At 55.0% G+C, this 15,550-nt stretch overlaps 1 protein-coding gene across 1 annotated transcript; it reads right to left on the reverse strand.

Annotated features, from left to right (window-relative positions):
• Positions 1 to 1,861: 1,861 nt before the first annotated feature.
• AQP3 (aquaporin 3 (Gill blood group)) lies at positions 1,862 to 7,720 on the reverse strand. Its single transcript, XM_045841014.1, has 6 exons — positions 7,528 to 7,720; positions 4,425 to 4,551; positions 3,928 to 4,065; positions 3,484 to 3,602; positions 2,959 to 3,176; positions 1,862 to 2,873 (listed from the first exon to the last, which is right to left on the reverse strand). The coding sequence occupies exons 1-6, from the start codon at positions 7,633 to 7,635 to the stop codon at positions 2,705 to 2,707; spliced, it is 879 nt and encodes a 292-aa protein (XP_045696970.1). The 5' UTR covers positions 7,636 to 7,720; the 3' UTR covers positions 1,862 to 2,704.
• Between the last annotated feature and the right edge of the window lie 7,830 nt (positions 7,721 to 15,550).

A 15,550-nucleotide genomic window follows, 5' to 3' on the forward strand; every position in this document is an offset into this window, starting at 1 on the left:
CATCTCTCCACCGCCACCTCCCTTCCCCAGCTCTACAGGAAAACCATGAGGTGAGGTGACATTTATTGACTATTTACCATCCTCTGTGGAAAGGACTCAGCTTGGGTCTTTGTGCTAAGTCCTTTTCATGAATTCTCTTCCATTAAGTCTTCCTCTCAATATCTCCCAACACACAGATGAGGAAACTGAGGCTCAGGGAAAGAAAACGACCATCCCCAGATCACACAGCTAGAGAGGCCACGCTGGGCCTGGAATTGAGGTTTGAATACTTTCCTTAATCACTGCACCAGAGGACCCCCCACCACCCCCTGGGCTGACTGGTCAAAGTCAACAGCAGGATTTAAAGATGACAGAAGGACAGGGGCTATGCTGGAGAGGACAGCAGGACGGGACACTAAAGGTGAGACCACTGTGGCTAGAATGAAACTCTGAAGACACATACATTCCCCTCCTGAGGTTTGCCCTTCCTCCCCCAGGGCCTGGGAAAGAGACACTCCCTCTGGCATGCTTCCCTCCCACATGCCATACACTCCCTCGAGTGTATGGAGCTGGGGGCAAAGAGGGAGTGGAGACCAGAGAAGGAACTTCCTTCTCCCACCCCCACCCCCCAAAGTCTTAGCTGGGTGACCCTGCATTTGCCACCTACCCGCTCTGGGCTATGGTCTCCTCATCTGTGAAATGGCTGGGGAGCAAGAGCTGCTTTAGCCTCTAAAACCCGCAGTTCTCCTGACAGACCAGGGTTCCTCTGGCTCCGTGGGGTTAACTTTGCAGGAGGGCTGGGGTTGGCCTTCTCATCTTCCCTTTTTATTTTCACCTTCCCCTTTATTCATAGTGAAACTTGAGGAGGATTGGGTAAGGAAGCGAAGGTGAGAAGGGGCATGTGAACACCTGACAGAGCTTCCTGGGCTCAGATGTGCTGGGCCTTTGCCTCCCTGGGCAGTCAGGGTGCCAGAGAGAGTCAGCCCAACCCCAGCCTTATGGGCTCAGATGTAAGACGTGGCACAGAGGGGGAGACGGAGACGAACGCAGCTTCGGTCTCTGGGCTCAGGCAACTGACTACGGAAGATGGTGGAAGAGTGAGGAAGAGCAGGGAAGGCTTCCTGGGAGAGGAGGAGGAGAGCAAATCAGGAGACTTGTAGTGACTGGACTCGTTGGAGCAACGGTCCGAGGGCAGGAAGGCACAGGAGCACACAGAGTAGACTGGGGCGGGTGCAGCACTGTGAGGGGATGGGTAGATAGGTAGGGGCAGGAGCCAGGTACTGGAGGCCTGAACGCAGCATGGGAGATATGGGATTGCCTCCAGACCATGAAGAAAGCCATGGAAAGAGCCCACTTTCAGCAGGGGTTTGCAGAAAGATCCCTCTGGTTGCTGAATAGACTGACTGAGACAGGCCTGGAGGCAGGGAAGCTGCTAAAGGGCTGTGCCAACCAAGCTTTGGGTGGAGTCTGGTGGAGCCTGAACAGCTCCAAGCTGCAGGAGACAACACAGGTTCCCAGTCTGGCTGGAATCCACTGGCAAAAGGGGCCTCACTGTTTCTTGGGTGGCAGTCCTCCCGGTAAGGCTCTGGCCCGGAGAAAGTTCTTCCCTGGGCCAGGCTCAGGCCTGTCTCCCGGCGTGATGGGAGAGGGCAGGGATCAGGAAGACGATGCCGTTCCCTGTGCCCGGGCCCCCAGGAGGATGGAAGCTTGAGGGAGAGTGTGGGACCACTGAGTTCAAGCTGAGAGGAGGAGGCCTCCTGCCCCCAGCGTGCCCTGGTCAAGCTGAACCCCCAGCGGGGCACCCTGGGTGTGGCCAGACACCCCAAAGCTCCTTGACTGGCCCCAGGAAAACAGCAGAACAAGCAGAGAAATATTGACACCATTGGCAGTTTTACTCACACATTTTATTGGGTTTTTTTATAAAAGGTAAAAGTACATGTGTTTAGTGGAGGATTCAAAGAGTGAAGACCCTATTTAGAGTAGTCTCCAACTCCAGTCCCCAAAACTGTAACATCTACTACATTTTTGTACAACAATAGCAAACATGAAAACTAAGACCTGGATTTCACTCCCCCCCCCCCATGCCTACATTACGATAGAAACATGTTATTCGGCTCCTATTTATACATGGCAGAGTCCACACCTGGGCTCTGGCCCCCTCCTCCCAGCCGTACCCATATTCCTGTGGTATCGCCCCCAAAGCGTCCCCTAACTCCTGCTTAGAAAACAGGGCAGACACACACGTCGTCAGAAACACAGGTATCTGGACCCTTCCCCACCCGCAGCCCCTGAAACTTGAAGGCCCCTGGCACTTGCCTCACTCACAGATGAACACCTCGCTATCCCCTTTCCTTTAGACGCCCCCCCGCCACCCGTGACTAAAATCCTTTCCACGTGGTCCCTTGCCCTGAACGTCTGGGAAAACACACATGCACACACTCTCGCAAACACACACACTCGCACACCCACTGCCCATTTCCTCCCATTTGGGAGACAAAGGGTTATATTGGCCCTACTCCCTGTCCCATCACATTTTAAGGGCAGTGGCCCAAAGTCCTGTTTGGACAGAGTCCGGTGGGAAATCCTAGAGGGGCTGTCCAGTGGGGTGGTGGCAGCCAAAGAGCTACTGAGCCTGGGAAGGGATCATGAAGGGGCCTTTTAGGGAGCAGCCCCCTGCACAGTCAGTAGATGCTCCAGGAGGAGGGGTGGGGGGGCTCCTGCCCACTCAGACCTGTTCCTTGTGCTTCATGTGGGCCAGCTTCACATTCTCCTCCTCAGTGGAAGGTGGACGCTGCTCCAGGTGGCAGCCAATCATGATCTGGTACACGACGACTCCCGCGATGGAGCCCAGGAGTGGGGAGACAATGGGCACCCACCACCAGTGGCGGCCCGTCCTGGGGGACAGAATATGTAGTTAGGGGTGGTTGGAACAAGCAGAAAGAAGGCAAGCAGGGCTGGCTAGGTGTCAATGGCACTCACGTGAACACTTCTGAGCCCCAGCCAGCAATGGCGGTGAAGAGGCGGGGGCCGAAGTCCCGGGCAGGGTTGACAGCGTAGCCGGAGTTGAAGCCCATGGAGGTGCCGATGACCAGAACCACCAGGCCCACGGTGAAGGCCTCCAGGCCACGGGGCACGGGGTTGTTGTAGGGGTCCACGATGGCCAGCACACACACGATGAGGGAGGCCGTGCCAATGAACTGGCAAGCAGGGAGAACAGGGTGAGGAGTAGCCCGCGCCCCACCCTCTGGTCCCTCCTTTGGGCCTCTTGTTGCCCTCCAGCATTCTGCTCTCCAGGACAGTGCTGCTAGAATTCGTTCAGGGATAAGGATCTCCTGGGGAACTGGTTAAATATAAAAGTCGTGGCCATTCTGACTCTGAAATAGGTGTCCCACATATCGAGAAACTCCATTTTAGACAAGGAGTCCTGTCCCCCAGCCTGCCCATCAGCACCCACGACAGCCTGCTTCCCTCCCTGCGTTCCCCTCACATGTCCGCAGCCCATACCTGGTCGAAGAAGCCATTGATCATGTCCAAGTGTCCAGAGGGATAGGTGGCAAAGATGCCAGCTGTGCCATTGGGGCCGGAGACTTCAAGCTCGTTGCCAGCAAAGGCCCAGATTGCATCTGGTGACAAATTAAACCCCAAGTGGGTGAGGGCAGAGGCCTGGGCCCAGTTTCCTCTCTCGGGTTGGCCCCCCCGCCCGGGGTTATATGGGTAAGTAGAATCACTGCTGTTCTACTCAGGAGTCTGAGGTGGTGGGGTGGGTGGGGTGAGGGCCTGAGACGCTAATGTTGCCCGACTCGTTTATTTCCCCTCATGCCCTGCGCCTGGGGCCTGCCTGTGCGTGAGTCATGAGCCCAGGGCTTGGGCAGGCCCCAGCAGTCTGTCATTGAAGGGCCTGGTGCAGGTCTCAAGTAGGAGGGGCTAGTGGAGGAGGGTTATGCTTACCATAGTACAGTCCAAAAACAATCCCAGCACCCAGGAAGGCTCCCAGGGTCTGAGCCAGGGAGTAGATGGGCAGTTTGATCCAGGGTTCTCTCGCCAGGAAACACATGGCAAAGGTCACAGCAGGGTTCAAGTGGGCCCCTATGCAGATGGGAGATGGGACCTATTAGCCAAAGCCTGCCGTGGTGGGTCGGCCAGGATTCCATACCACCTTCATATTCCCCACCTCCGGCCAGGGGAGCAGGCATGCAGGGAAGGGTTTCATGTACCAGGTGGCAGTTAGATGGCATAACAGGACAACTCTGCTAATCTCTGATTCCAAGGTGAGAGTGAAAGGTTCCAGGTATCAGGTTCCTTCTCCACTCTCCTCTTCCAGGAGCTCAGAGCTCAGGCCATGGCTATGCCCTGTCCTTGGGAATGTCCCCCACCCCACCCCCCAGGGGAACCCCTTGTGAGAATGCTGTTGAGGGGTGATGACTAAGGGTGGGATGAGGCCTTACCAGAGACCTGGCCAGCAATGAGGATGCCCAGGGTGACGGCAAAGCCAAACGCCAGGTTGATGGTAAGGAAACCACCATGGGTGCCCCGGCTGAGCACAACCTGGGCCACGGAGCCACAGCCAAACATCTGCGTCAGGAAACAGAACAAGGCAGGGAGGGTGAGGCCCAGCCAAGACCCAGCAATTCTCACTCCAGAGGGAAAGGTGAGGCCAGCAACCTCTGCCTGCCTCCATCAGGAGGACAAAGCCCATCCTGGAACTCAGCTGAAACCTTCCTGCTGCAATTGCACCCTGAGAAGCAGATGTGCCCTCCCAGCCCCAATGTCCCAACCCTAACGTAACAGGTCCCCATGTCTGCAGCTGGGACCCCAATAGATATCTGAACCAACGTCACTGATTTTCCTTGAATCTCAACAGGAGTCGGGGAGAGGGGAACAGCGTTCACCTTAGCAGTTTCTCCCCCAGTCCTTCAGGCCCAGCCCATAGAGGTAAGAAGGCTCTCACTCATTCCCGCCTTGCAGTTGCCTCCCTTTTTGCCCCAAAGAAAAACTAGATGGTTGTGGCGGTGATGCGGGATGGGGCGCAAAGAAATGGGGAGGAGACCAGAAGTTAGGTTGAATCTACTTCTCCTGAATCTGGGATGTCAGAGCCCATGGCCCTGCCCCCAGCTCTTCTCAGAGCCCCAGTCAGAGCCCTCGCCCTCCTTGACCTGTCCCAGTCCCAGAGCCTCCTCTCTCTCCAGGGACCCCGACCTCTGTCCTCAGGGGTCCAGGGTCTGGGGTTTGTACTCAGAACTGGAGATCCTAAAGGCATTGGTGAGTGGCTCTTCTCACTGGCCCTGGTCTGGGCCCCAGGGCAGTGGAAGAGAGGAGATTAGTTCTAAGCTTTCTGCCAGGGATGGGGGGCACTTGACAGGACTAAGATCCCTGATGTCCTGCAAGGACAGATTGCACTGTGTGTCTATTCTCCTTGTTCAAATGTAAAAATGCTTCTTATCAGCTGTAAAGAGCTGTTGTCCTGAGCCCTGGAGTGTCCCCCAAAGCTGCTCCAGCCCTTACTCCAGTCTCCTCTTCCACCTTCCCACAATTAAAAGTTTTATATCTACCCAGCAGGCAATTTCCAAGAACCACACTAGGGCCCCCGTCCACTCTGACAGGTCAGTGTCCTGTTGTCCTGCAATTAGGTATTTTCATTATCCTTTCTCAGAAAGACCAAGATAATGGGAAAGCCAGCAGCAGTGATGGAGGACAAAGGTGTACAGGAAACGTGAGAGGGAAGATCAGAGATTGTAATTATATACGGGGTGGGGGAGGGGCACGCACGTGTGAGACCTGGGAACCCTGCCGGGTTTGGCAAGTCCTGGTCTCAGTTCCTTGCTCTCTGAGCCCCAAACCTGGCTCCATCCCAGGAGGTCTTGGATTGAGAAGCTGTCAGAGCCAGTTCTACCACCTTGGGGCTAATCTTCCTCTTCCTTACCCTTCCGTCTCCCCCATGCCCCTCCCTTACTAGGTACCCCGGAGAAAGGGGCTCCTCTTACCCCCAAGCCAGCCCCACTGCTACCACTGCAGGCTCTAGGTCCCCAACCCACAGAAATCTGCAGGCAAGCCCTCACCCATCACTTGGGTCTCCCAGCCTGGCCCTTCCTCTTCAGGCTGCCCTTGAGATTCTGCTTCTCACTGACACCCAATGCCTCATACTCATCTGAGTCTGAAACTTTCCTTACTGGAGCAGCTCCCTGCTAGGCCTGCCTGCTCCTTTGTGGGGGAGGTGAACTGAGGCTTGGGAGGGGGCAGAGAGGGCCTTCTGTGAATGTGTTTCCCCTGTGCTGGCTGCTCTCCAATGGGGAGCTGGATCGTAAATCAGATAAGAGAGTGGGGGACACTAGGCTACGGGGCAGGAGGATGATAAGCACCTGCCCCACTCCCTTTGGCACAGGGGAAAGAAGGGATGGGGGTGACTGGTAGGGCCATCCATCTTGTGAGGGGCCACGGATAAAGTGCCCCCTGGTTTCCTTCTCCCCTTCCTATTTCCAGGTGAGTCTCAGCCCTTCTCTTACCGCAGTGCCTGCTCCACCACCACCACCCATTGGAGGTGGGCCACCCCAGCCCTGTTTGCCTCCAGTTAAGCTTCCGAGTCCACAGGGGGCTGGCAGGTCTGCATTATCTAGGGTCGGGGCTGGGGCGGGAATGGAATAATGCAACCCACCCACTAGAATGCAGCAACCAAACCCAGAAGTAACCGAGAAGAAAACAGGTGTAACCACAAAGTGGCTGAAAATCAGAGTAACTAAGACAGGAAATGGGGAGCCTGTAACTGGGGTGTGTGTCGGCCACATCCAGGAAGAGCAAACAGTCACACAGGGGAGAAACTGATGTGACCAGGGAGTAAGCAGGACTGGGGAGTGACACAGGCAGAAGTGTCCCGCTCAGAGAACCCATAGAGTCACTCAGAGTGCTTCTGTGCAGAAGCGGTCAGCATCTGTCTGGGTAACTGACGAGGTCTGGGAGCCGCTCAGCAGGAGGGGCGCCACTTTAGTAGACCACTTCCTCTGTGTCTGGAGCCCAGCAGCCTTCCTGGCCTCCTATCTTCATGATCCTCCTTTCCTCTCGCGCTGCTCTTTGCACCCTCTGCCCCAACCCACGGCAAACTGTCCTCCTGTCACGGGAACTTTTGGACTTTCTGAGCCTTAATTATTCATTAGGGGCCAGAAATCAGAAGCCAAATAATCTAAAAGGGTTCCATTTGCTTCTGCCTCCCCCCAACCCCGGATGCTTCCTGGGCTGGGACTCTGAGAACTTGGGGAGCAATGGGAGACTTGAGAAGGGGATGGGGGTCCCAAACTGCACGGGTGACCTCAGCTCCAGCCTGTGGGCTGCGTCACTAGTAGGGGCAGGTTGCAGGATCAAAGCTGTCACTGGGGAGTAACAGCCGTCACAGATGGGGTAAAAGCTGGGGGGAAGAGCACTCTGCAAGGGGTCAAGGTGGGGATCAGAGTTGGGAGAGGGGTAGGGCTGTCTTGAAAAGCAACAGCTCTCCAGCGAACGGAAGGATTGGGGAGTGTGGGGGCCGGAGACATAGGGGCTTCTCTGGGTCCCCCGACTCACCACGAGGATGAGAGTTCCCAGGCACTCCGCCAGAGCCTGGCGAAGCAGCCGGTAGCGGATGTGGACCAGCTCCCCGCAGCGGGACACCAGCGCCTTCTGTCGATCCATGTCCGGGGCAGGTAGCGGTCGGGTCCGGCGGGGCAAGACAGCGGAGCGCAGAGGGGGGTGGCGGGCGCAGCTGCAGAGTCCGGGAGCGCGGCCCGCGCCGTTTATGGGAGAGGTAGGCACTGGGCCCGCCCGCTGCCCCGCCCACTCAGCCCTGGGCCGCGCCCACGGGAGTGGGTGGCCGCACCACACCTTGCCTGAGGATGTTGGTGGGGACTCTGGGTTGAGGGGAGCTAAGGAGGAAGGTGGGGAAACAAGGGATGTGAGGTGCCTTAGGAGTAGGATTGACCCTGGTGAGCACATAAGGGAGGATGTGTCTTGGAGGCTGAGAGCCAGTGGTGGGGCACAGCCAGGTGCAGGACTCGGCTGGGGAGAATGCAGCTACCAGAAAAACCTCCTTGGCCCATGACCGTGAGCTTTCCTATCGTCCCCATTACGTTAAGGGTGAGAAGAGACATATCAGAAAAAAAAAAAAAGAACCTGGCCCTAGGTCTGCAGGGTGGCTGGACCCAGCATGTCCTCAGCAGGGGGCTGCAGGGCAGAGGCTGTGGGTCCCTAAGAAGAAGAGACCCTCGCAAGACCAGACTCAGCTGGGCACACAGAGCACATGCTGAGTTCCAGCCAGAGTTCATGGGCCGTTGCTCCTTGTGTTGTGAGTACGTCATGTGTTGCCTGTTTAGACCAGCTCTGTCCACAGTTGTGTCCACACAGGACATTTGTCCTTTGTGCCTGATCACACTTACTGGGCATTTCTCATGGCTGTGCACATCCTGTCAGATGTGGCTGGGTTAACTGAGACTGTCACACGTGTACCTGAATGCATTTTGCACATGGCTCCAGAGGCTGAACTGAAGTTGTTCTGACATGCCACGTGCCACATGCCACATGCTTGCCAGCAGAGTAAGTCCCAGCTGTTTTTAACCCTCTCCTCTTCCACTCTGGCTGAATCCCCAGCCAAGGGAGAGTCTGTCCCTTTAAGAGATTAAACTGGCTAAACTGGTGGAGTGTCAGCCCCATCTGAGGAGAGTCTTGGGGCAACCCTGCTCCCTATGCTGCATTCAATAATTGGGAATCTGATGTTTGGTGGCCTGGGCCCAACTCCCACAGGACTAGGAGCAAATATGCCCTCTCCTCTGTCCCTGCTGTGGCATTGCCAGGGAGACCAAGGAAACCACATTTTCCAGATGGACTTAATCCAGGTGGGCTACGGGCTCTGGGGACTTGTCCCTTGAGGAATGGTTTCAGAAATAAAGGCTCCAAAGGTGACTCAAACTTAAAGAGATGTGGCTTAGCGATACATATCAGGTAGATTCATACCCATGCATCCATGTGCAAACACACACATACCCTGAGACCGACGGTCACACTGCCTGTGGACACTGAGCTCTGCTCACGTGCTTATAGGGTCCCACTCACATGGGAGCCTGGCCACAGCGTCACACACATATGGAGCCCACATACAATATCTGTCATGGCCCTTGGCCCATAGCGATGCACCCCACCCTCCGGGAGCCCCCGCTGTGAATCAGGGAGCCATCACTGAGGGCCTGCCTACAGCCCCACTGCCAGCGTGTGACTCACTCACTCAGAACAGAACCCTAGACTCCTGATGCCAGAGCCCATAGGGGAATGGGGGAGCATGCTGCCTTCTCTTGTCCCTGCCCCATGGGGTATTTCTCAGCCTCTCACTGCCTCCGGTGGGACTGCAAAAGCAGTATGGGGCAGGAACAAACAAGGGACTCCTCAATACTGAAAGAAAGTGGGGAACCTCAGCCCACAGCACCCCATTTTGGGCCTGTTGGCCTGGCCTGGGACGCAGAGCAAAGGAGAAAAACAGGAGTGGCCCTGCCGCCGGTAGGCGCGCGCACGGCCCCTGCAGAGTTGGCGCTTAGCTGGCGTAGGTGTTCGTGTGTGCCTCACGGGGTGGGGGAGGCAGGTCACTTACACAACCGTGGGCTTGTATATCTTGTTCACATTAAGCAGCATTGATACACACGTGCACCTACATGTATTCTCACATGTGTGCATACATGTGCGTGTGCCTACCTATAATCCAGGGGTACAGCCCACCACATAGAATCTTTGCGGCCCCCTCTAATGAATGCAGCTCCACGCCAAGGCACACGGTTTGACAAGTGGAACAAGAGCTGGTTCTCAGTGCTCTACAGCCCCAAATCAGCACTCAGCCTTCAGGACTGTGACCCATATGCTCTCACCAAACCCATTTCTATTTGTAACTAGTGGTTACACACATGTTCATGTATGTGCACACGTGTGCACATTGGGGTGTGTCAGGGTTGGAGCTGAGAAGGTACAGGTAAGGCTTCATCCTTCTTCTTTTTCTTTACCCTCATTCTAGGAGGACATGCTATTTTAGAGCAAGGGGAAGAAGGGGAGAGGGAGAGAGAAACATCAGTCATCTGCCTCCCATACGTGCCCTGACTGGAATTGAACCCACAACCCACTCTTGTGCCCTGATGGAAAATCAGTTTGTGGGACAGTGCCCAACCAACTGAGCCACACTGGCCAGGACGTGATTCATTTTTTGTCATGGGCCAAAGAGGACCCTGCCTGGAGGGTGTAATGCCTTGCAGGGAAGGGTTCCTTATTCCTGTCAGTTCTCTTTCAGTCATTTGGGATTGAGAGGGGTCAGGGCCTGAGGATGCCTCTCTAGAAATGCCAGGCTAGCAGGAGTTCAGGGGAGCGGAAGCAGGACTTCTTTGCAGGACTGGACGCTGGGGGCATCATTCTCAAGGCAGTCAGTGGGAATAGCGCCCCCTGGCAGAAGAGGCAGAAGGAAGCATGGCTTCACAGAGAGTAGAATGAGTTTGGTGAGGTCTTGACTCTGAGTCATACAGTTTATACCTAGAGCCTTCTGGGCTCTCTCTTGTGCTTTGGGAAGGAAAGACCGGACCCAGTGCAGGCTGGAACCCAGCTCTGGGAGGAGGCTCCATCTTCTCCCAGGGCATCTTGAGCAAGGTCTGTGTCTCACTTGGGCGGGAGGGCTGGGCTTAGAAAGGGGCCTTGACGGCCCATCCACCCGTGGGAGGCTGTGACTCCTTGAGATCAGAGCTGGGGGAGTGGGTTTCCAGTGAAGGGAAGGGCTGAAGACACAAGCCCCAGCCTGCTGAACCAGAGGGGTTGGCTGCGGCCCTGTAGGGAGTGGGGGGATGACACGCCCTTCACATCCTTCCCCCAAACTCTTTTTCCCTGCATGGGAGCAGTCTGAAGAGCAGCAGAGGGGATTTGGGCTTTGCTGTCAGCAAGTGGGGTGAAGAGGAGTACAGACATAGAAAATGAATGATGCTACAATTCCCCCAGTCTTCCCGAATCCCCTTATCTCTCCAGAACATTGGGGCAGGGTCGGGGAGGAGAAAACCAAAACAGACATAAATGTTTTCAATTTTAGAAAAGTATTTCCTTCCCTGGCGGGGTAACTCACTTGGCTAGAGCATTGTCCAGATCACCAAGGTTGTAGATTCAGTGCATAAATAAATGGAACAACAAATCAATGTTTCTCTCAAAAAAAATAAAATAAAAAAGTGCCCTAGCAGGGGTGACTCAGTGGGTTGAGCACCACCCTGCAAAACAAAATGTCACTGGCTTGATTCCTGGTCAAGGCATATTCCCCGGGTTGCGGGCCAGGTCCCCAGTTTGGGACGTTTGAGAAGCTACCAATCCATGTTTTCCTCACACATCAACGTTTCTCTCCCTCTCTTTCTCCCTCCCTCCCCTTCTCTCTAAAAATAAATAAACAAAACCTTTAAAAAAATGTACTTCCTCCCATATGCAAAGCAATCCCCAGAAGTGGGTATATTTTTCCCCTTTCGCAAATGACAGAACTGAAATTCGGAGAGCGGTGACTTGCCAAGGTCTCACTTGGCCGGTGAATGCTGAGCTGGGATTCAAACCCCGTGGAAATGGGGAGAAGAGGGGAAGCGGGCAGAGAGGCCAGGAGCCACAGGCCTGGCCAGAGGCACAGGAGAGCAGGGAGCCGGGGCACGAGAACCCTGAGTCCCTCCGTGCTCCATCTCCCTCTCTAGAGTGGGCCCCGCTCTCAGGCACTGCTGGACGCCATCCCTGCCTCTGGGCCTTGAGAGTTGGTGGGGGGTGGGGGGTGGGCTTGGCTCTAGACTGGCAAGGGGAGTGGAGTACAGAGATGAATCACCCTATTATGAGCGTCCCCAGACTGGGGGCTGGGTGGGCATCTCCTCCTACTGTGCCAACAGACACCCCCTGTCTCCAGACAGACAGGCAAGACGGCAGGGAACCTGTGAACATGCACTGCCCCTCAGGCACCTCCAGCCAGATGAGCAGCTGGACCTTGAGAAAATCTACCCTTTGACCCATATCCTGGGGACTCTGGGTCCACCTTCCGGTGCCCCTGCTGCTCTTGGCACCCTCTGAGGACAGCAGAGGGTCACAGAGAAGAAGCAGAGGGGTGGGACAGAGGCCTAGACCTCTTGCTGAGGAAGGGCCCAAAGTCACAGTGGCAGACTGATGGGGCAGAGCCCTCTGGCAGACCCAGACTCTCAGTTCCAAGTCAGTCTTGGCCACCGACCAGCAGGTGAACTGGACAGCTCTCTTCCCCTACCCCTGAGAGTCTCAGTATCTTCATCAGCCATCTGGAGGTTTCAGTTGGAGTCCACCCCCAGCCCCAGACCTGGGGCCTCTGTAACAATCAAGCTAGATTGTGGATGTTTCAGGCTTTGAAAACTGTGTTACACAGTCAACATAGACGGAAAGGTTCATTCCAAAAGCTGTTTCCTTAATCAGAGCCACATTCCCTCACGTGGGAATAGCTGTGTACATTTTTGACTGCATATATGTATGTATCCAGGAAGGTCGGTGTGTACCTGTGGGCAGCCATGGGGTCCGCACATGTATGTGTGTATCCCTGAGAGCCTGTGTGTGCATGTGTGTGTCCTTATCTGGGACTGGCTGTGGATCTGAGTCCAGTGTCTATAAAAGCCATAGATAAAAGATGGGGATCTGTTAAGGAGTCTGGAGACACACTGGGAGGAGGGGAGTTAGTGACGTGAAGCTGACATAGACCAGGCTATCTCTGCAAACAGGCCTAGGGTGCCTGGAGGGCTCTGGCTCACACCTCAGGGTCAGATTCCTGGAACCCTTGGAGCCTCTGGTCTTTCTGATTTCCCATCTTCCTCCTCACTATCAGGAAAGCTCCTGGAACCAGGATGGTGTTGCTTCAGAGGATGAGGAGTCAGGACCAGAGGTTAGAAGAAAGGAGGAAAGCTCACAGTGTTCACATGGGGCCTGAACCAAGGCCCATCATTTGCCTAGTCTCTGAAATCAGGAAGGGTATGGGGCATCCTTTGGGCTGAGGCACTCAGAGGGCTTTGTGGAGGAGGAAACATTTGGGGATTTTGTGGAGAGTCTTGCAGGTGAGAGACTGCTGGGCCAGGCCCTGGATAGAATGGATGCTGGCCTGATACTTGATGAGAGCAGCCATAGTGAGTCCAGGGAGAGACACAGGTGGCACAGGAAGGACCTTAGGTTCTATACTAAGGGCCTGGACCTTACTGGGGGTGGGGGGCATTTGGGCAGAGATATTTAAGCTGTGCTTCTTTAAGCCCCAAGGGCTCTGAGGAAGCTCTCACAGGGACTTCTGCAGCTGGGGATGGCGAGAGGGAAGCCAAGGAGGCTGAGCCCTGTCCGCCTCTCTCCTTCAACCATAGCATCTTAGCCACTTTATACCAAGGCTCTGAACAAGATAACAATTGATAAATGTTTCACTGCTAAGAACAGTGGCTTATGGGAGACCTGAGGGCCTTAAGCAGGGGCTGACATGGTCTCCATTTGCATTTAGAAGGATTCCTCCAGATGCTGAGTGAAGGATGGGTTAGAAGGGGAGACACTGAGTCCAGAAAGCCCAGAAGGAGGCCACAGTGGAAAGAGGCCAGATGCAGGGGCAATGGCTGCAGGGAGGGAGGAAGGTTAGGATTTGGGATTTCGTAGGCAGAGTGGGCAGGGCAGGTAGGCAAGAAGCTGAAATTGGAGGTGGGCAGAATTGACAGGAACCTGAAGCTGAGGTGAGGCCCAGAAAAACTGCTCCCTGAGAAGCCTGTGGCATGAAGGGCTTGGGGGTGGGGAGACAGGTGGGGGAAGGACTCTGTGTCTGGTGTTCCAGGAAGGTATTGGGTGTGCGTGAGCCCCAGCATACTCTCCCCACATCCCAGCCCAGCCTAGGTGCTAATTACAGGGCAGCCACTAGCTGTCTGCCCTAGTGGAGAAGACTCACAGAGAAGGATCTAGAGGAGAGGACAGGCTGCAGGAGGAGATTCTGCAGCCAAACTTCCAGAATGACTTCCCGAGGGCCTCTAGATCTGGGGTCAGTGGGAAGTGGGCTCCAGCAAAACACCATTGATCGGGAGATAAAGATGAGGGTGTTGTAGAGGGAGATTGGGAAAAGCCAGGACGTCATGTCTGACTATCTTTTTCATCCAAACCGTTGGTCATCAAGTGGAACAGGGGTTGGATCTCCATGTTGTTTTACTACCTCAAATAAGGGCCCAACCTTGGCATCATCCATCGTTAGGAGATCTCATCCCTGTGCTGTGGAGGTTTCCAGTCCAGGAGAATAGAGAAGAACTGGGTTCTTCTTTTGAGGAGCTCCCAACCCCAGGCAAACAGAGGAGATTCGGGCTTGAACTGAGGTGGAACAGAGTGCTCACGCTCCCATCCCCTACCCTTACACTTGACCCTACTTCTCTGGGTCTCGCTGATAACAGCTTCATTCAACTGCTTTGGGCAGAGGGAGTGGGGCGAAGCTGGCAGGCAGCCCAGAACAGGGGAGAGGGCCAGGCTTTTCACTCCTCCCTGCCCCATTGTTCAGGCCTCTCTAGTCCTTTGTTCTTCCCCACCCCAGTCCTTGGCTCCTTGAAAGCCCAAGTTCAGCAGCAAGGCCTGGAGCCAGGACACTTAGATTCTCTGTGGCTCCACTCCCTACTCCCTGTGTGATTCTGGACAAGTTCATACACCTCTCTGGGCCCCAAGCAAACCAGAAAATTATCCTCCCCTTTCACCTTCCAGTAACTGAAGTGGGAGAGGGAAGTGTCTCCCTCTGGGTTTTGAACATGCTGGTCCCCCTTAGTTCCCTGGGGCAATCTAAGATGCTCCTTCTCTTCCTCCACAGTAGGGGAAGGGGCAGGCTGGCCTTGTCTGAGAAGGGTAGGGGTGATTCACGTGCCTCTCCCCATTATGGCTCACCTGGATTAATCTCTGACTCACAGAACAACTGGTTGTTGGAGGGGTTACGTATATATTTATGGGGGGGAGGAGGTGGAACAAGCCCAAATCTGACAGTAGGTCAGGGACCAAGCAGCCCTCAGGACTTTGTTGAATGTCACCTACTGCAAGGACCCCCAAGGTTTGGGGTCTTGCTCTTTTTCTCCAAAGGAGCTGGGCAGAGAAAGAAAAGGTCTTTAGCTAAAAGGATTCTGGTTTAGAGAAGGGTATTGGATACCATGGATGGAAGGGAGAACGCTTTGAGAATTCACTAAATGCAACTACATACTGAGGCTTTGTTCTGACAGAACTGGGAAAACGGAAGACCCAAGAATGGGAAGGCTTTATTTAAAGCTGCAGAAAGGAAACCAGAGCCCTCCTACCTGAGAGCTTTTCCTCCTGACTTGCTCTTCAGTAACAGAGATTTCTCCCTTTATGGCAACCAAGAGCTGGAGACAAAAACCTGCGCACACAGACTGGTGCGCACAGATGTGTGCATGCCCTCCCTACACACACACAGCAGACGAATCATGCCCCTAGTCCACGCACATCTGCCTGCAAATGTAAATGCAGGGACCCAGAGGCAGACACATCCATGGGGATGCATAGTCTACAACACCCTGCACAACCTTGCTCATACTGGAGCTCCTTCTGGGCTTCTCGCCTTCCC

Source organism: Phyllostomus hastatus, unplaced genomic scaffold, assembly GCF_019186645.2.
Source record: "Phyllostomus hastatus isolate PE091 unplaced genomic scaffold, TTU_PhHast_1.1 phas_contig_34, whole genome shotgun sequence".
Lineage (NCBI taxonomy): Eukaryota > Metazoa > Chordata > Mammalia > Chiroptera > Phyllostomidae > Phyllostomus > Phyllostomus hastatus.